The 21,669-nt window shown below is 39.2% G+C and overlaps 1 protein-coding gene across 5 annotated transcripts in view; it reads right to left on the minus strand.

The window, feature by feature from the left end:
• The window catches only part of DNAJC24 (DnaJ heat shock protein family (Hsp40) member C24), a 122,157-nt gene that overhangs the window by 14,309 nt on the left and 86,179 nt on the right, over nucleotides 1-21,669 (minus strand). For all 5 annotated transcript variants that reach the window (XM_073347780.2, XM_073347776.2, XM_073347778.2 and 2 more), the window contains exon 3: nucleotides 3,915-4,053. In XM_073347780.2, coding sequence (XP_073203881.1) covers nucleotides 3,915-4,053 — 139 coding nt within the window. The remainder of the gene's footprint in view (nucleotides 1-3,914; nucleotides 4,054-21,669) is intronic.

The following is a 21,669-nucleotide window of genomic DNA, read 5'->3' on the forward strand; positions in this document are numbered from 1 at the left end:
AGTGTGCTCCTCTAATGTTCATAAACCCAAACTTGGAAGGGCAACTTCTGAGAGGGATACAGGACAATTCAAGGATGAGAAATATGTTGTGATGTAGACACGTGTCCATGGAAATCAAAACCCATTGAACATAAACCACCAGTCAAATGGTAACATTTGGTAACTACTACCACCACCACAGCAGCTGGATTTGAGCATTTGTACTATATATGAAGTTGGGATGTTCAATGGAGTTTTAGCCTAATTTCTATTAGCCACTCAAACAAATTGAATATGAATCTTTAGGAAGGGGAGTTATGATCAGAAATGAACGAATCTTAGACCAGACCTGGAAAGAAGTTCCTTTTTTAATAGGTAAACCATAATGTGCGTTTTCCCTTCTCCTTCATGCTTCTGATAAGGATTAGAAGCAGAAGATTCAATATTATGAAAAAGTGGAGTTCTTATTTCATTTCCAACCTGGCAAAACAAGGAGTTAGTGAAATTTTCACAAAGCACACAAAAAGGCAGTTCTTGTAAGATTTCCAGACCAAATAAATTTGGATAAGTATCTGAGCCAAACTCTTCCTCATAGCTCTTCCCCTTTGTTCCTGCCCCAGCAGAAGTGTCCATGAAATTGATCAGAATCATTATTTCTGAAGTGTGCTGTACTGGCAATTCAGAGAACAGGATTCTAGTCAGTGGTGAGCTGGAGCCGGATTGCGCAAACCAGTTGTTAAATTTTGAAGCAGTTTTAGAACCGGTTCCCTGCAGGGGGCACTGAGGCTTTGATGGGCTCCGGCCGGGGTGTGATGTAATTCCTCCTCCAGCACCGGGGGCGCTGCGCTGTGGGAGCCATGTGGGCTGCTGCCTAGCTCTGGGCACGAGCCCTGTTGCTGCTCCTGCTCCCCTGGGGCTCCCTCTGCTGCCTGGTGGGTCCCCGGCTGCTCTGCTGGGCCTGGGCTGTGTCCTGCTGCTCTCCCCGTGAGTACCCACCACCCTGCCGGCAGCCAGCCCCTGCCTCCAGCCACCCCCGCACCCTCTGCCTGCAGCCACCTCCTGCCCTGCCTCCAGCCCCTGCCCCACCCCCTGCCTGCAGCCAGCCCCTGCCGCACCCCCTGCCCTGCCCACACCAGCCCATCTCCAGCCACCCCCGCACCTCCTGCCCTGTATCCAGCCAGCCCGTCTCCAGCCAGCCCTGCACCCTCTGCCTGCAGCCAACCCCTGTCTCCAGCCAGCCCTGCACCCTCTGCCTGCAGCCAACCCCTGTCTCCAGCCAGCCCTGCACCCCCCTGCCCTGCCTGCAGCCAGCCCCTACCTCCAGTCAGCCCCTGCCCTGTCTCCAGCCAACCCCACACCCTCCTGTTTCCAGCCAGCTCCGCACCCGCTGCCCTGCCCACAGTGAGCCCCGCACCCCCTGCTTCCAGCTAGCCCTGCCCCATGCCCCTGGCTGCAACTGGCTCCACATCCACTGGTGCCCTGCAGTTCCCAGGGCAGTAACCCTGCACACCTGCTTCAATGAGGGGGGCATGGAGCAGCTGGGACCCACACATGTGCACACCCTAGGGTGACCAGACAGCAAGTGTGAAAAATCAGGACAGGGGGTGGGGGATAATAGGAGCCTATATAAGAAAAAGACCCCAAAATCGGGACTGTCCCTATAAAATCGGGATATCTGGTCACCCTAGCAAACCCCCAGGGAGTGGCGGGGACCCACACATGTGAAACGGAGCTCATTTCTAGTTCAGGCCCATCTTTTTAAAAAAGAATTTTAGGCAGGGTTAACATACATCCGTATTTTCCCAGACAGGTCAGGCTTTTTGGTTCTTAAATCGCCATCCGGGAGGAATTTTTAAATTTTAAAAATGGTAACCCAGTTGGTACAAAAAATACATACTGGGGCACATCCCTTAAATCAGAACTTTTTATAGGGAACCGGCTGTTAAGATTTTGGCAGCTCATCACTGATTCTAGTCAATTTCACTGCCATTCTGCTGCTACTGTACTTACTGTGAAGTGGCTGAAATTCAAAGCGACACTGGAAGTGTACATCCTGTGCACAACTTTATTTGAATCACACCAGTGTTGTGTGAACAGAACCTTATATTTTAAAATGCATAATCTTCATGATACGCAATTGGGAGTGCTGAAGGAGCTTTCAGGTTCATATAAATAATAAACGTATAATTTGTTTTCCTTTTTTAAGTGTCTTTACATTCTCTTGAGATAACTCTCTAGAATAATTCCTTTGGATGCAAGAGTCTCAGCACACATTAATACATCTTTAATTGACGCGAAGATGCTTTAAATACAAAGCTACTTAAAAGCAATCTGTGTCTACTGCCACCACAGGAAGACAGAATATACTATATTCATTCCTGATGTAATTCCACTGACTGCACTGGTGGAATTGAGCCCAGTATATTAAAATTCTGTGGTATATATTAAGGCTTTAAATTAAACCCATCACATACATAAAATAAAAATGTATAGATAAAACTCTTATTAATTTCATCACACCTAAGCATGCAATAGTTATTAGAGTGGGTGACAAGAGTGCTGTAAAAATCTAAAAGCATAATGAAGTGTTATGAGACTTACGAGAAATTCCTATCCTGAAGTTAAATCAGGCTTTTTCCCCCCCCGATAGCACTGAGGTAATAGGTAATTTCAATGTAATCATAATACTGCTTAAATGGGGGGAAAAAAACCCCACAAATCCAGTTTGAAAATTATTTGTTCAGCTATTTTTAAAATTTTACCTTCCCCTCAATACTTACACAGTCTGAGAAAGTGATATATTTAAATATAATTAGAAATTCATGCTGAAAATAAACTTCTATGTATTGTATATCTTTCTTCTTATCCTACAATAATGTGTATCTGCTACTATGACTAAGCTTTTGTTTCTCAAAGTTCTGGTAACCTTTGCAGCAGGGGAGTTAAAATCAGTGCAAGAGAGAAAGGTTTGATGGTGTGCCAATGTACAATGGAAGGGAATTCAATAAGCTGCAGAGACAGTAGGCTTTTATCAGACACATTGAAAAGTGGTGGTGGCTACATGTCAATGCTGGACCAGAGTGTGTTACTGCAGAGCGCGACGGAGTGTTTTCCCCACGGGCAATACACTATTATTGACTCCCCCCATTAACATGTAGGGTGGATATACATTTATTGAAGGTTCTAATGGAAGGCTGAGGGACTCCTATCCTGAGGCCAGAACAGAAAGACAGCCTATCACTTCATGTAATGGTAGCCCATGTGTGACAGACCTGACCTACATTTCCCCCCTTTCTTTATCACAACAGCCTGTCGCTGTTTTAAGAAGCTATTTTCTGAGATGTAAAAAAGAAATGCATGCTGGAGCTGCCTAGTTAATGTGTTTTACTAGAATATTATTTATAAACCTGCTTCATAAAGAGTAATTGTACTAGAGATTATTTATGAAAGCTATCCTAAAATACACACACCCAAAAAAGAATGTGCCTTAATAAGTCTGAAGTGTTTATAAAGCCATATGATATACTGTATCTTAGACATAAATTACTCAGTACCTATATCTAAACTGCTTCAACAAAATATAGTGCTGGCCATAACTTGAAGTAGTTAAGAAAATTTACTGAAACTGCTGCAATGATAAGAATGGCTAAACTACATAATTACCGTCTAAATTCCATATTTATTAAAATGATTACAAGTACCACTACCTAATGGCTCACTGGAAGTAATTCAATGGTTTTACTGGTTAATGTATGTGTATTTATAAGTATCAATAACATATCCAAATATGAAAGCAGGATAAGAGCAAATAAAACATTTGGTTCAGAAACAAAAAGCTTTTAAAAATACTATCTAACTACTATTCCAGCCCCAGCATTTAAGAGCTGTTGCCACTACTTTGCCACTTCAGCCAGCTCTCCTCGGCAGGAACCTACCACGGCGCTGTAGGTCATACTCTTTTTTTGTCTCTTCGTTCCCTAGAATTTTCCACGCTTGATCAATTTCGATGAACCTCTGCACACGCTCCTCCACCTCTCCTGCTGGCACATCTGCGCTCTGTTTGTCTGGATGATACTGCCAATCAAGAGGAAGGGGGGAGAAAGGGGGGGGGGGGCAGACAAATCAATAGTAAATCTGATATTCATTTAAAGGTGGGGGGGAGGAGGAGGTCTGAACCCAGGAAAAGGAGATGACAATGTTGGGTACAGGAGATAACTGCCAGGTTAATTAGACCACTGGAATAGCAGCAAATCCACCAGTGGCACAAAATGTCACAATGTGCACTGACAACATTTTCTGGATAATTTGCTAAAGGAATCATGGGTCTTATGGACAATTTACCTAGAGAGAATGACTAATACAAACAGAAAGAGGTACATGCAGAGGAATATGACATGGGAACAAGGGGAAATGCTTTAGGTGCAAGCTGCTTTTATTTAACACTACATCTGGCTACATTTAAAAAACGGGACCACTGTTTAGTTACAGACTAATCACAAATAAATTGAATGCTTTATTATAGATGTACCTGGTTTTTGTACTTTAAATAGTAAAAAAAAAATGTAAGATCAAATATAATTTACAATAAATAAAATTCTATTTTGAAGCTATGCCTTAACATATTTAATTTTTTTCAGTTCAGTGAATCAATAGCTTTTCCAAATCTTTAATGTCATGGATCACTGGCTACAAAATTGTGTCATTTTAGTTAAATGGTTATTTGAGGACAAAGCTATAAGATAAATCATGCATAAAGGCAAAATATAAAACGAAAACACTTAAAAAACGTCTGGCCTCCTCACGTTAAATAGCACATGTTCCTTTTTTTGTTCCAATGTCTATTGAAAAATAGCTCATTGAATTCTCTTTTTTGTTCTTGGTATAAGTTCTCATCTCATTTGTAAGGAATATATAATTTTTTGATATTTTAATTGTTCATATAGAACCAACAGAAGAAAAGCAACAGGAAAGAATTGGTAGGCTGGTGATGGGGGGAATGGGACAAAGGTTACAACACTGTAAGAATGCTGTTAATTCATTATATTTCAAAATATTCCATATTCACTTATTTTCTCTATATCAGGAATATTAATTTCTGCCGTACACTAACATTAGTTTCGTTACCTGAATCTACTGTAGATATTTAGACCTGGAGGGCCTGTATCACAAGTGAACACTGCATTAGAGAGAGTGGAATTCTGAACAAATATTTCCAGTTATAGTTTGTTTTGGAAGAAGAGAATACTGTTACCATGTGACCTTAGAACAACTGCCTCCCCCTCCTTCACAGACAATCATACACTAAGAATTCAAAATGAACATTGCTACTAGAGTCTGCCCACTCATACACATATCTATCCTTTGTATTGATGCGAATTATCTTGATAACGTCCCTCCTCCCCACTCTTCAATGCAACAATGGGAGAAAAGACCACAAGGGCAAAATGTTCCCCATCTCTGAGCTCAATTGTTTTCACATTCACTTTTCTACACACAACTGATTGTGCCTGCAAAAGTGGCTGTTCACCCAAACCATAAATTCAAGAAGGTAATGTGCATAAATGCAGGATTTTGCTGTGTGGAATGTGTGCATTCCTTTGCAGTTAGCTGTACATTCAAAACTAGAGGCTGGCTTGAAGCTTGCTGAAAATATGGTCCAGGTATAGTTACAGTCCATATATGATTATTTGATAGAATGTATATTTTCAGTAAAAATTAGGGCTGTCAATTGATCGCCGTTAACTCACACAATTAACTCAAAAAAATTAATTGCGAATCAAAAAAACTAATGTGATTAATCAGTTTTAATCACACTGTTAAACAATACCAATTGAAATGTATTTAGTATTTTGGATGTTTTTCTACATTTTCATATATATTGTATTCTGTGTTGTAATTGAAATAAAAGTGTATATTTTTGATTACAAATATTTGCACTGTAAAAGTGATAAACAAAAGAAATAGTATTTTTCAATTCACCTCATACAAGTACTGTAGTGCAATCTCTTTGTCCTGAAGGTGCAGCTTACAAATGTAGATTTTTTTTGTTACACTCAAACCAAAACAATGTAAAACTTCAGAGCCTACAAGTTCACTCAGTCCTACTTCTTGTTCAGCCAATCGCTCAAACAAGTTTGTTTACATTTACAGGAGATAATGCTGCCCTCTTCTTATTTACAATGTCACCAGAAAGTGAGAACAGTAATTTGCATGGCATTTTTGTAGCCAGCATTGCAGGGTATTTACATGCCAGATATGCTAAACATTCATATGCCCCTTCATGCTTCAGCCACCATTCCAGATTACATGTTTCCATGGTGATGATGCTCATTAAAAAAATAATGTGTTAATTAAATTTGTGACTGAACTTCTTGGGGGAGAATTGTATTTCCCCTGCTCTGTTCTACCCGCATTCTGCCATGTATTTCATGTTATAGCAGTCTCGGATGATGACCCACCACATGTTGTTCATTTTAAGAACATTTTCACAAAATGCAAAGAAGGTACCAATGTGAGATTTCTAAAAATAGCTACAGCACTTGACCCAACATTTAAGAATCTGAAGTGCCTTCCAAAATCTGAGAGGGACAAGATGTTGAGCATGTTTTCAGAAGTCTTAAAAGAGCAACACTCCGATGCGGAAACTACAGAACCAGAACCATCAAAAAAGAAAATCAACCTTCTGCTGGTGGCATCTGACTCAGATGATGAAAGTGAACATGCAGCAGTCTGCCCTGCTTTGGATTGTTACCAAGTAGAACCCGTCATCAGCATGGATGCATGTCTCCTGGAATGGTAGTTGAAGCATGAAGGCACATATGAATCTTTAGCACATCTGGCACGTAAATATCTTGCGACGCTGGCTACAACCGTGCCATGAGAATGCCTGTTCTCACTTTCAGGTGACATTGTAAATAAGAAGCAGGCAGCATTATCTCCTGCAAATGTAAACAAACTTGTTTATCTGCACGACTGGCTGAACAAGAAGTAGGACCGAGTGAACTTGCAGGCTCCAAAATTTTATATTGTTTTATTTTTGAATGTAGGTTTTTTTGTACATAATTCTACATTTGTAAGTTCAACTTTCATGATAAAGAGATTGCACTAAAATACTTGTATTAGATGAACTGAAAATTACTATTTCTTTTGTTTTTTTTACAGTGGAAATACTTATCAAAAATAAATATAAAGTAAGCACTGTACACTTATGTATCTGTGTTGTAACTGAAATCAATATATTTGAAAATGTAGAAAACATCTAATAATATTTAACTAAATGGTATTCTATTGTTTAATGGTGCAATTAATATTTTTAATCACTTGACAGCTCTAGTAAAAAATCAAAAATAGAACAAGGTTACACTAGGTTACACTATTTTTCTTTTTGGAAAATAAATGGAGGCCAAAATTTTCAAAGTTAGACATACAAATTGGAAGATTTTTACCATAACATATAGTGACCAAATACAAACTTAAATATGAATGCTGCTACATAAACCAACAAGAAAAGGGACAATTACCATTACGTTCCATGTTTAAACCAGGAGGTGATGGGTGAAGGTTTATACCATTGCATGGTACAGAGCATGTCATTGTAATTTATTAGTCCTTGTCCTTAATCAGATTACCTATGAATCTTTGCCAATGTCCAATTGTGTTTCAGCCTCAGCAGTATTTCTTCAAGATAGTAGCAGATTATGTGCATTGTTTTGATGACCTTTTAATTGAAATGGTCACATTAAATAAAGGTAAGGTGGTGGAGTAGCACTGTATATCAATGATGAGATAGAATGTAAAGAAATAAGAAGCGATGAAATGGATATGACTGAGTCCGTCTGGGCAAAAATTAAATTGGGGAAGAAAACTATTAGAGCCTCCCTGGGATAGCGCTTGGGGTCTGCTATAGACTGCCGGGATCTAATTTGGATATGGATAGAGCCCTTTTTAATGTTTTTAAAAAAGTAAATACTAATGGAAACTGTGTGATCATGGGAGACTAACTTCCCAGATATAGACTGGAGGACGAGTGCTAGTAATAATAATAGGGCTCAGATTTTCCTAGATGCGATAGCTGATGGATGCCTTCAGCAAGTAGTTGCTGAACCGACTAGAGGGGATGCCATTTTAGATTTGGTTTTGGTGAGTAGTGAGGACCTCATAGAAGAAATGGTTGTAGGGGATAATCTTGGCTCAAGTGATCATGAGCTAATTCAGTTCAAACTGAATGGAAGGATTAATAAAAATAAAACTGCAGCTAGGGTTTTTGATTTCAAAAGGCTGACTTTCAAAAAATTAAGGAAATTAGTTAGGGAAGTGGATTGGACTGAAGAATTTATGGATCTAAAGGTAGAGGAGGCCTGGGATTATTTTAAATCAAAGCTGCAGAAGCAATCGGAAGCCTGCATCCCAAGCAAGGGGAAAAGAATCATAGGCAGGAGTTGTAGACCAAGCTGGATGAGCAAGCATCTCAGAGAGGTGATTAAGAAAAAGCAGAAAGCATATAGGGAGTGGAACAAGGGAGGGATCAGCAAGGAAAGCTACCTTATTGAGGTCAGAACATGTAGGGATAAAGTGAGACAGGCTAAAAATCAAGTAGAGTTCGACCTTGCAAAGGGAATTAAAACCAATAGTAAAAGGTTCTATAGTCATATAAACAAGAAGAAAACAAAGAAAGAAGAAGTGGGACCACTAAACACTGAGGGTGGAGTGGAGGTCAAGGATAATCTAGGCATGGCCCAATATCTAAACAAATACTTTGCCTCAGTCTTTAATAAGACTAAAGAGGATCTTAGGGATAATGGTAGCATGACAAATGGGAATGAGGATATGAAGGTAGACATCACCATATTTGAGGTAGAAGCGAAACTCGAACAGCTTAATGGGACTAAATCGGGGGGCCCAGATAATTTTCATCCAATATTAAAGGAACTGGCACATGAAATTGCAAGCCCATTAGCAAGAATTTTTAATCAATCTGTAAACTCAGGGGTTGTACCATATGATTGGAGAATTGCTAACATAGTTCCTATTTTTAAGACAGGGAAAAAAAGTGAGCCGGGTAATTATAGGCCTGTTAGTTTGACATCTGTAGTATGCAAGGTCTTGGAAAAAATTTTGAACGAGAAGGTAGTTAAGGACACTGAAGTCAATGGTAAATGGGACAAAATACAATATGGTTTTACAAAAGGTAGATCGTGTCAAACCAACCTGATCTCCTTCTTTGAGAAAGTAACAGATTTTTTAGACAAAGGACATGCAGTGGATCTAATTTACCTAGATTTTAGTAAGGCATTTGACACCGTGCCACATGGGGAATTATTAGTTAAATTGGATAAGATGGGGATCAATAGGAAAATTGAAAGGTGGATAAGGAATTGGTTAAAGGGGAGACTACAACGGGTCCTACTGAAAGGTGAGCTGTCAGGCTGGAGGGAGGTTACCAGTGGAGTTCCTCAAGGATCGGTTTTGGGACCAAACTTATTTAATCTTTTTATTACTGACCTTGGCACAAAAAGTGGGAGTGTGCTAATAAAGTTTGCGGATGATACAAAGCTGGGAGGTATTGCCAATTTAGAGAAGGAGAGGGATACCCTACAGGAGGATCTGGATGATCTTGTAAACTGGAGTAATAGTAATAGGATGAAATTTAATAGTGAGAAGTGTAAGGTCATGCATTTAGGGATTAATAACAAGAATTTTAGTTATAAGCTAGGGACGCATCAATTAGAAGTAATGGAGGAGGAAAAGGACCTTGGAGTACTGGTTGATCATAGGATGACTATGAGCCGCCAATGTGATATGGTTGTGAAAAAAGCTAATGCGGTCTTGGGATGCATCAGGAGAGGTATTTCCAGTAGGGATAAGGAGGTTTTAGTACCGTTATACAAAGCACTGGTGAGACCTCACCTGGAATACTGTGTGCAGTTCTGGTCTCCCATGTTTAAGAAGGATGAATTCAAACTGGAACAGGTACAGAGAAGGGCTTACTAGGATGATCCGAGGAATGGAAAACTTGTCTTATGAAAGGAGACTCAGGGAGCTTGGCTTGTTTAGCCTAACTAAAAGAAGGTTGAGGGGAGATATGATTGCTGTCTATAAATATAGCAGAGGGATAAATACCAGAGAGGGAGAGGAATTATTTAAGCTCAGTACCAATGTGGACACAAGAACAAACGGATATAAACTGGCCACTAGGAAATTTAGACTAGAAATTAGATGAAGGTTTTTAACCATCAGAGGAGTGAAGTTTTGGAATAGCCTTCCAAGGGAAGCAATGGGGGCAAAAGATCTATCTGGCTTTAAGATTAAATTCAATAAGTTTATGGAGGAGATGGTATGATGGGATAACATGGTTTTGGTAATTAAATATTCATAAATAGGCCCAATGGCCTGTGATGATCTATTAGATGGGGTGAGATCCGAGTTACCCAGGAAAGAATTTTCTGTAGTATCTGGCTGATGAATCTTGCCCATATGTTCAGGGTTTAGCTGATCGCCATATTTGGGGTCGGGAAGGAATTTTCCTCCAGGGCAGATTGGAAGAGGCGCTGGAGGTTTTTTGCCTTCCTCTGTAGCATGGGGCACGGGTCACTTGCTGGAGGATTCTCTGCTCCTTGAAGTCTTTAAACTACGATTTGAGGACTTCAATAGCACAGATATAGGTGTGAGGTTTTTTTTGTAGGAGTGGTGGGTGAAATTCTGTGGCCTGCGTTGTACAGGAGGTCAGACTAGATGATCATAATGGTCCCTTCTGACCTAAATATCTATGAATCTATATGCCTATTAACTATTGACAAATATTAAAGTAGTTAGATTACATTATGGACTAATGTAGATTGCTATAATATTTTTATATCATACCTGCCTGAGTTATACATTCAGAAAATGATTACTGAAAATGGATAATTAGATCAATTTTTTTTCTGAAAACTGGTAAAAATATTAGACTGTTCAGTCAGCTCTTTGAGGGAGATCTTATTCTTATGTTTAGTGTTGTATAAATTTAAAACAGTGCAAATATATTCCTAAATGGAGATTTTCTATTCCAAGTTTCAATTCCAAGGGAACCATTTTAATGGTTTAGTTATAAATCTTTAAGGAAAAAGAGCCATGTAAATGATGACAGCTTTCACAATTGAAATATCTCATTAGCCTTTTTACTACTTCTGGAATAAGTGTGTGCTTCTGTAATACATTTTCTATCAAACTTATACTTAAATGAATGGAACATTTGGAAGTACCAGATAGGTCCAGCCATATGCAAGGAGCATACACACATCTAATATATCACTCAGTACAACAAAATTTAAATAGTGATCTGAATTCATGGCATCGCTCCAAGAAAATATTTAGGGCAAAAGCTTTCAACAAAATTCATTATAAAACCTGTTGCCCAGAATATCCTACCTTTTTATTGGCCAAGAGGCCGTCTTTAACTGTCTGTTGAAGACCATGTGGGCAGATCCTGATTTCTGAGAGGAAGCAAACCAGTCATTAATAACTAATTGCTCACAACAATACTAAGAAAATTGGCTCCTCTCCTGCTGAGAATATTGATGACTCAAACAAAACTGGTTCCTCTACTACTCCTTCACAGTGAAATCATGGCTGATGGAAAAATCAATTTGCAGCTTTTGAGGAGTACATCACAATGAGTGGGAGAAAACAATTTAGCAAGGAAGTAAACTGACCATCCTTTCAACCACATCAAACTGGCCTAAAATAATTTTGACAGTGGTAGAAGTAGATATTCCAGAAAATAAAGCCACAAAGCCAATGAAAAGGGTTCACAAGAGCAGCAGCAGAGAGTCAGAAGAGGATATTTTGGTAATTCTTTGCGGGATAAAAATACAAGGTGCAGGAAATTCTTTGACTTTCTTTTAGTTCTCCCTGTGAAAGATATCTTCCTACAGTACTCTTAGGTTCTTTCTCAAATACAGGTAGTGAACCATGCTCCTTTACGTAATCACTGGATAAAGAAAGTGGTGCCAGATATTACTGCTTGATTTTAAATGGTCTGGGATTCATTTATCACAGAAAAGCTCACAGATTATATTTTGGCTGTGTTCCTTAGAAGGCACTTTGGATACTACCGTAACAGGAGCCATATACCTCAATATTGGAATCTGGACAAAATACTACCTCATAATAAAAAGACAGAATTACATTTAATAAAGCTCTTCTGATTTATCAGTAGATCTTTCTGTGGTCAGTATTTTCTTAAATTCCTGGCTGCCACTTCATACTAATATTAATTGTACTTTTATGATTGATCTGCAGTCTCACTTTAATTTTTTCTATTGTTTTATTTAGTTGTTTCTTCTCAGAATTCAAGATTTTAAAAATTTCCAGGTGACCATGATTTCACATAATTTCTTTGTTTTGTGCTTTTCCAAAATATTTTGGGTATCAAGATAGTGTCCTTGAAATTACTTAAATTACCGGTATTCTGATCAGGAGGTAGCAATTCATATATCCTCAAATATTCACGTCTCTTGCTGTCATTCATTTGATGAGGAAGGCAGAAAAGATTAAAGGAATAGAGTGAAAGACCATAAAATAGGATCAAAGGATCATCTTTTGCTTACTTTCACCCACTCACCTGGGACAGGTAAAATTCTCCAATTTGTCAAGGTCATTTTGAATTCTAAATTCTATTTTTGAAATTGATTGCAACCCCACCCAGCTTGGTGTCATCTGCAAATTTTATAAGCATACTCCTAACTCCACTATCTAAAGTAATTAATGAAAATACTGATTAGTACTAGACCCAGAATTGATTCTGGTGGCACCACAGTAGATACACCCTCCCACTTTGACAGTGAACCACTGACAACTCTTTGACACTTAACATCATAAGAACGGCTCTACTGGGTCAGACCAAAGGCCGATCTAGCCCAGTATCCTGTCTTCCGACAGTGGCCAGTGCCAGGTGCCCCAGAGGGAATGAACAGAGCAGGTAATCATCAAGTGATCCATTCCCTGTCACCCATTCCCAGCTTCTGGCAAACAGATGCAAGGGACACCATTCCTGCCCATCCTGGTTAATAGCCATTGATGGACCTATCCTCCACGAATTTATCTAGTTCTTTTTTGAACCCTGTTATGGTCTTGGCCTTCACAACAACTTCTGGCAAGGAGTTCCACAGGTTGACTGTGCATTGTGTGAAGAAATACTTCCTTTTATTTGTTTTTAACCTGCTGCCTATTAATTTCATTTGGTGACCCCTAGTTCTTGTGTTATGAGAAGTAGTAAACAATACTTCCTTATCTACTTTCTCTACTCCAGTCATATTTTATAGACCTCAAACATATCTCCCCTTAGCCGTCTCTTTTCCAAGCTGAAAAGTTCCAGTCTTATTAATCTCTCCTCATACAGAAGCCATTCCATACCCCAATCACGTTTGTTGTCCTTTTCTGACCCTTTTCAAATTCCTATATATATATTTTTAAGGTGGGGCGAACACATCTGCATACAGTATTCAAGATGTGGGCATATCATGGATTTATATAGAGGCAACATGATATTTTCTGTCCAATTATCTATCCCTTTCTTAATTATTCCCAGCATTCTGTTGGGTTTTTGACTGCCGCTGCATATTGAGTGGATGTTTTCAGAGAACTATCCACAATGATGCCAAGATCTCTTTCTTGAGTGGCAACAGATAATTTACACCCCATCATTTTATATGTATAGTTGGGATTATGCTTTCCATTGTGTATTACTTTGCATTTATCAACATTAAATTTCATCTGCCATTTTGTTGCCCAGTCACCCAGTTTTGAGAGACCCTTTTCAAGCTCTTTGCAGTCTGCCTGGGTCTTAACTATCTTTAGTAATTTTGTATCATCTGCAAATTTTGCCACCTCACTGTTTACTCCTTTTTCCAGATCATTTATGAATCATTTTGAATAGGACTGGCCCCAGAACAGATCCCTGGGGGACACCACTATTTACCTCTCTCCATTCTGAAAACTGACCATTTATACCTACCCTTTGTTTCCTATCTTTTAAACCAGTTACCAATCCATGACAGCACCTTCCCTCTTATCCCATGGCAGCTTACTTTGCATAAGAGCCTTTGGTGAGAGACCTTGTCAAAGGTTTTCTGAAAATCTAAGGACACTATATCCACTGGATCCCCTTGGTCCCCATGTTTGTTGACCCTCTCAAAGAATTCTAGTAGATTGGTGACGCATGATTTCCCTTTACTAAAACCATGTTGACTCTTCCTCAACAAATTATGTTCATCTATATGTTTCAGAGTAACAGCCATGTTAGTCTGTATTCGCAAAAAGAAAAGGAGTACTTGTGGCACCATAGAGACTAACCAATTTATTTGAGCATAAGCTTTCATGAGCTACAGCTCACTTCATCGGATACATCCAGCATCTCGATCATCCAGTGGCCCCACTGGTTGTTTAGCAGGCTTTCTGCTTCTGATGTACTTAAAAAAATAAATATGCTATTACTTTTTGAGTCTTTGGCTAACTGTTCCTCAAATTCTTTACTGGTCTTCCTAATTGTATTTTTACACTTCATTTGTCAGTGTTTATGCTCCTTTCTATTTTCCTCACTAGGACTGAACTTCCACTTTTTAAAGGATGCCTTTTTGCCTCTCACTGCTTCTGTTACTTTGTGGTTTAGCCATGGTGGCTCTTTTTTGGTTCTCTTGTTGTTTTGTAATTTGGGGTATACATTTAAGTTCAGCCTCTCTTATGGTGTCTTTAAAAAGTTTCCCTGCAGCTTGCAGAGCCACTTTTGACACTGTACCCTTTAATTTCTGTTTAACTAACCTCCTCATTTTTGTGTAGTTCCCCTTTCTGAAATTAAATGTTACAGTTCTGGGCCACTGTGATGTTTTTCCTGCCACAGGAATATTACATTTAATTATATTATGGTCACAATTACCAAGCGGTCCAGCTATATTCACCTCTTAAACCAGATCCTGTGCTCCACATAGGACTAACTCAAGAATTGCCTCTCCTCTGGTAGGTTCCAGGACCAGCTGCTCCAAGAAGCAGTCATTTAAGGTGTCAAGAAACTTTATCTCTGTATCCTGTCCTGAGGTGACATGTACCCAGTAAAGATGTACATAACTGAAATCCCCCATTATTACTGAGTTTTTTATTTTCATAGCCTCTCTAATCTCCCTGAGCATTTCAGTGTCACTATTACCATTCTGGTCAGGTGGTAGGTAATATATCCCTTCCACTATATTTTTATTATTAGAGCATGGAATTTCTATCCCTAGAGATTCTATGGTACAGTTTGATTCATTTATAATTTCTATTTCATTTGATTATACGCTTTCTTTCACATATAACGTCACTCCCCCACCAGCATGACCTGTTCTGCACTTCAGATATATTTTGTACCCTGGTATTACTGTATCCCACTGAAAAAAGAACGAGGAGTACTTGTGGCACCTTAGAGATTAACACATTTATTTGGGCATAAGCTTTCATGGGCTAAAACCCACTTCATCGGATGCATGCAGTGGAAAATACAGTAGGGAGATATATAGATATATATATACATACACCGAGAACATGAAAAAAGGTGTTGTCATACCAACTCTAATGAGACTAATCAATTAAGGTGGGCTATTAGCAACAGGAGAAACAAAAACTTTTGTAGAGATAATCAGGAGGGCCCATTTCAATCAGTTGACAAGAAGGTGTGAGTAACAGTAGGGGAAAAGTTAGCATGGGGAAATAGTTTTTAGTTTGTGTAATGACTCATCCACTCCCAGTCTTTATTCAAGCCTAATTTAATGGTGTCCAGTTTGCAAATTAATTCCAGTTCAGCAGTTTCTCATTGGAGTCTATTTTTGAAGCTTTTTCATTGAAGAATTGCGACTTTTAGGTCTGTAATTGAGTGTCCAGGGAGGTTAAAGTGTTCGCCGACTGGTTTTTGAATGTTATAATTCTTGATGTCTGATTTGTGTCCATTTATTCTTTTGTGCAGAGACTGTCTGGTTTGGCCAATGTACATGGCAGAAGGGCATTGCTGGCACATGATGGCATATATCACATTGGTAGATGTGCAGGTGAATGAGCCCTTGATGGTGTGGCTGATGTGATTAGGTCCTATGATGGTGTCCCTTGAATAGATATGTGGACAGGGTTGGCCACGGGCTTTGTTGCAAGGACAGGTTCCTGGGTTAGTGGTTCTGTTGTGTCGTTGCTGGTGAGTATTTGCTTCAGGTTGGGGTGCTGTCCGTAAGCGAGGACTGGCCTGTCTCTCAACATCTGTGAAAGTGAGGGATCATCCTTCAGGATAGGTTGTAGATCCTTGATGATCCGCTGGAGAGGTTTTAGTTCGGGGCTGTAGGTGACTGCTAGTGGTGTTCTGTTATTTTCTTTGTTGGACCTGTCCTGCAGTAGGTGACTTCTGGGTACTCTTCTGGCTCTATCAATCTGTTTCTTCACTTCAGTAGGTGGGTACTGTAGTTGTAAGAACGCTTGATAGAGATCCTGTGGGTGTTTGTCTCTGTCTGAGGGATTGGAGCAAATGTGATGCATCATAGAGCTTGGCTGTAGACAATGGATCGTGTGGTGTGGTTTGGATGAAAGTTGGAGGCATGTAGGTAAATACAGCGGTCAGTAGGCTTCTGGTATCGGATGGTGTTTATGTGACCATCACTTATTAGCACTGTAGTGTCCAGGAAGTGGATCTCTTGTGTCGACTGGTCCAGGCTGAGGTTGATGGTGGGATGGAAATTGTTGAAATCATGGTGGAATTCCTCAAGGGCTTCTTTTCCATGGGTCCAGATGATGAAAATGTCATCAATGTAGCGCAAGTAGAGTAGGGGCGTTAGGGGACAAGAGCTGAGGAAGCGTTGTTCTAAGTCAGCCATAAAAATGTTGGCATACTGTGGGGCCATGCGGGCACCAATACCAGTGCCGCTGACTTGAAAATATACATTGTTCCCAAATGTCAAACAGTTGTGGGTGAGGACAAAGTCATGAAGTTCAGCCACCAGGTTTGCCGTGACATTATCGGGGATACTGTTCCTGATGGCTTGTAGTCCATCTTTGTGTGGAATGTTGGTGTAGAGAGCTTCTACATCCACAATGGCAAGGATGGCGTTTTCGGGAAGATCACCAATGGATTGTAGTTTCCTCAGGAAGTCAGTCGTGTCTCGAAGATCGCTCATAGTGCTGGTAGCGTAGGGCCTGAGAAGAGAGAATCCTACACCATCACACCACCAAGGGCTCGTTCACCTGCACATCTACTAATGTGATATGTGCCATTATGTGCCAGCAATGCCCATCTGCCATGTACATTGGCCAAACCAGACAGTCTCTGCACAAAAGAATAAATGGACACAAATCAGACATCAAGAATTATAACATTCAAAAACACAGTCTCGGCGAACACTTCAACCTCCCTGGACACTCAATTACAGACCTAAAAGTCACAATTCTTCAACGAAAAAACTTCAAAAACAGACTCCAATGAGAAACTGCTGAACTGGAATTAATTTGCAAACTGGACACCATTAAATTAGGCTTGAATAAAGACTGGGAGTGGATGAGTCATTACACAAACTAAAAACTATTTCCCCATGCTAATTTTTCCCCTACTGTTACTCACACCTTCTTGTCAATTGTTTGAAATGGGCCATCCTGATTATCACTACAAAAGTTTTTTTTCTCCTGCTGCTAATAGCCCACCTTAATTGACTGGTCTCGTTAGAGTTGGTATGGCAACACCCATTTTTTCATGTTCTCTGTATCTATATCTATCTATCTTCCTACTATATTTTCCACTGAATGCATCTGATGAAGTGGGTTTTAGCCCATGAAAGCTTATGCCCAAATAAATGTGTTAGTCTCTAAGGTGCCACAAGTACTCCTCGTTATTTTTGCTGATAGAGACTAACATGGCTACCACTCTGAAAACTGTATCCCATTGATTATCCTCATTTCACGAAGTTTCTGTGATGCCTTTTATATCAATAGCCTTGTTAATACGAGGCACTCTAGTTCACCCATTTTATTATTTAGACTTCTAGCATTGGTATATAAGCACTTTATAAACTTGTCTCCTTTTAGCTGTCTGCCATTACACGATGTAATTGAATGGAACTCTTTTTTGACTGTTTCTGATCAGACTCTACTGGTATTTTATCATTTTCCATCCTCTCATCCTCACTAGGACATCCTCTATTAATAGATCCTCCGCTAAGGGATGTCCGAACCATGTGCTCCTCCGCACCTGTTGGCTTTCCCCCAGCCCTTAGTTTAAAACTGCTCTACGACCTTTTTAATGTTAAGTGCCAGCAATCTGGTTCCATTTTGGTTTAGGTGGAGCCCATAATTCCTGTATAGGCTCCCCCTTTCCCAAAAGTTTACCCAGTTCCTAAAAAATCTAAACACCTCCTCCCTTCACCATGGTCTCATCCACGCATTGAGACTCTGCAGTTCTGCCCATCTAATTGGCCCTGCGCATGGAACTGGGAGCACCTCAGAGAATGCTACCATGGAGGTCCTGGACTTCAATCTCTACCCAGCAGCCTAAATTTGGCCTCCAGGACCTCTCTCCTATCCTTCCCTATGTCACTGGTACCTACATGTACCACGACCACTGGCTCCTCCCCGTCACTACACAAGTCTATCTAGATGTCTCGAGAGATCCGCAACCTTCGCACCAGGCAGGCAAATCACCATGCAGTTCTCCCAGTCATCGCAAACCCAGCTATCTATGTTTCTAATGATAAAATCGACCATTACTAATACCTGTCTCTTTCTAATAGCTGGAGTTCCCTCCTCCAGAGAGATATCCTCAGTGCGAGAGAATACCACATCATCATCTGGAAGGAGGGTCTCAACCAGGGGATTGTTTCCCTCTGCTCCAGTTAGATGCTCACCTTCCCTGGGACTTTCAACCTCCTCCTCCTTTGATAATATTGATTTATAATACAATAATCACACTTTAGTGCTTTTCAGCAATGCATCTCAACACTTTTTAGGAATATTAATTCTCACAAAACCTCTGTCAAGTAACTGAATTATATCCATTTTACAGAGGCTTAACTGCCCAGTGGAACTAAGGAGTTTGACACCCAGTCCTTGTTTCTGTCCTCTACATATCTGTAAAATTGATCTGCAACATGCAAAACTCATTCAAGAATGTATGCATATAATAAAAACATGTATCACCTAAGAATCTTAGTTGGCTTTATAAACTTAGGAACACTTTACTAACTTTTCACTCCTTGATAGGATTTTGGGGGAAGGATAAGGGTAAGTTCCTGGGTATAATTTGAGGACAAGAGCTTTTGATGGAGCTTATTTTTCCTTTTTATTGTCAGCTGGTTGAGATAAATTATTACTTCCTTTACACTGTTGAGGGCAGCTGGAGTTAGTTGGCATATATGTTACTATGCAGTTACTGTAAGTTTAAATTATTGTCCAGGTGCTCAGAGCTTTGTATGCAGTCTCTTTTTTTAATGCTAAATCTAAATAAAGTAAACAAACAAGTAACTTTACTCCTACTGACCTTGCACACACATACACGGAGTTGCCCACTCTCCTGATTTTATTACAAGTCTTGTATTTAGTACATTTCTTAAAGCTCAGGATCCTGAAGTCAGTTACTGAAAATTTAATTTTTCATTTTTTTTTTAAAAGGCATGCTTCTAGCCCTCATGGTTGTGAAGAAAAGTCAGAAAATGTGAACTCTAAAGAACAGAAGGCAAATTAAAGATTCAAAATGTACAAATTCTCAAAATCTCACTTTTAAGCCTCTCTTTCAAGATTTTGGGGGACTGACTCATGATTTCTAAATGCTTAGTGTAGGCCACATTGCAGAGAAACATATGAAGAGAATAAAAAATTAAAGTAATAAACTTTTAGCACCTAGAGTGCTTTTCATCAGCAAAGTGCCTGTCATCCAGTCCAGGGTTCCCATGTTAAAGTATATTAACTAGTCTGTGTCCAGTATAGTTCGTGTAATTAGAGAGAGAGATCTATATCTATAGATATATTTATATAAATAAATGGGCCATATGTTCCCGCAGCTTGTGTGCTGTGCAAAAAGTGAAGAGCACCAAAACATATTTCAAACAGCCACATATCACAATCCAGATCTGCAAACATAAAAGTGTATTCCTGGGTTGTTCGTGGGACATTTCCAGCTCCTTCTGCACATTTGCAAGAATCAACCAAGTCAACCAGTATTAAACAACATATGCTATAAACTAGCATAACCTAGTATAGGTTATACAATACTCAGAACATATTAAAGCATAATATAGTACATTTTTTCTGCCTCATTTTCCACAGAGTTCAGCTCCTTCGGCACTTTGAGAGCTGCCAAGTTAAAACCTGGGCTATATTGGAAGCTAACAGAGATCACCAGTTCAACCACCATACTACTATAACCCAGGTGACCATATCAGTGGTCTTTAAGAGCTTTAAAGGTATGGCTACACTGCAATTAAAACCCCACGGGTGGCCTATGACAGCTGTTTCAGACTTACGGGGCTCTGGTTAAGGGGCTGTTGAACTGCAATGTAGACATCATGGCTTGGGCTGCAGCCCAAGCTCTATGGTCCTGCAAAGTGGGAAGATCCCAGAGCTCAGACTGGAGCCCAAGCCAAGATGTCTACACTGCAATTAAACAGCCCCTTAGCCCGAGTCATCTGGCACCGGACAGCCACGTGTTTTTAATCGCAGTGTAGACATACCCTAGACTTACACAAATGCTAGTTTTACAAATACTAACAGGGTCAACTGATTTAAATCACAGAATTTTAATTATTTGCATTAGAGAAAAAAAAATCTTGATTTCAATAATTAATTTAAATTGTATTTTCCATTTCTACTTACTTATTTTCCCAAAGAAAGGTTAATTCTCACTGGTTGGTATAAGTATTAAAACATATTGATTTAATTTTTTACAACTAAGCATATGCTTTACACTAGATTTGGTACTTCTCGTGAAACAGTTGCAAGCACTATAATTATGCATATTTAGTTAAGCAACTATATAGTTCAATATACACTTACTCATTCTTAATTACTACATTTGTTTTTATGTTAGGAAATGGTAAATGATATATTTCTTATTTACAAGATGATCAACTGTTTGCTCACGATTTAAATCAAACTGCTTTTGGAGCGAAACTGGAATTCAATTAAAAATACGCAATCCAGCATTTTTAATTTTTTTATTGGTGGAATGAAACTTCTAGATTTTCTCCCCCGCATTTTCCAACTGTTGAAATCTACACTAGAAGCTACACTCTGAAGAATGCTAGATGACACTGATGAATAGACTGGAAAAGCAAAACAAAATACTTCTGCTAAGCTGAAACCAAAAGTAATTAAGGAAAAATCTTTTCTGCACAAAAGAAACTGAAAATAGATATTTGAAAAAAAAAAACCCTACATTCACTCCATTATACACACTGAAAATTATATAGCTATGCAGTACATGACATCTTGCTTTATTTATAAAGTTTGACCTCAAAATAGATGCTCTCCCCTCTGATTCTGTAGACAAAAAGCAGATTTTAAACTCATTACTTGAAGTTTGAGGACTCATTTATTTAACACTTTTTTATTTAATTGACTTTAATAGAATGTAACAAGCTTAGGCCTTAACACAGAGTGTTGTAAATTAAAATTTAATTTTAAACAGGTTAGTTTTTTAAAAAACTCAATTTAAATTTAAAA

The sequence above is a fragment of the Lepidochelys kempii genome, chromosome 6, assembly GCF_965140285.1.
Source record: "Lepidochelys kempii isolate rLepKem1 chromosome 6, rLepKem1.hap1, whole genome shotgun sequence".
NCBI lineage: Eukaryota > Metazoa > Chordata > Testudines > Cheloniidae > Lepidochelys > Lepidochelys kempii.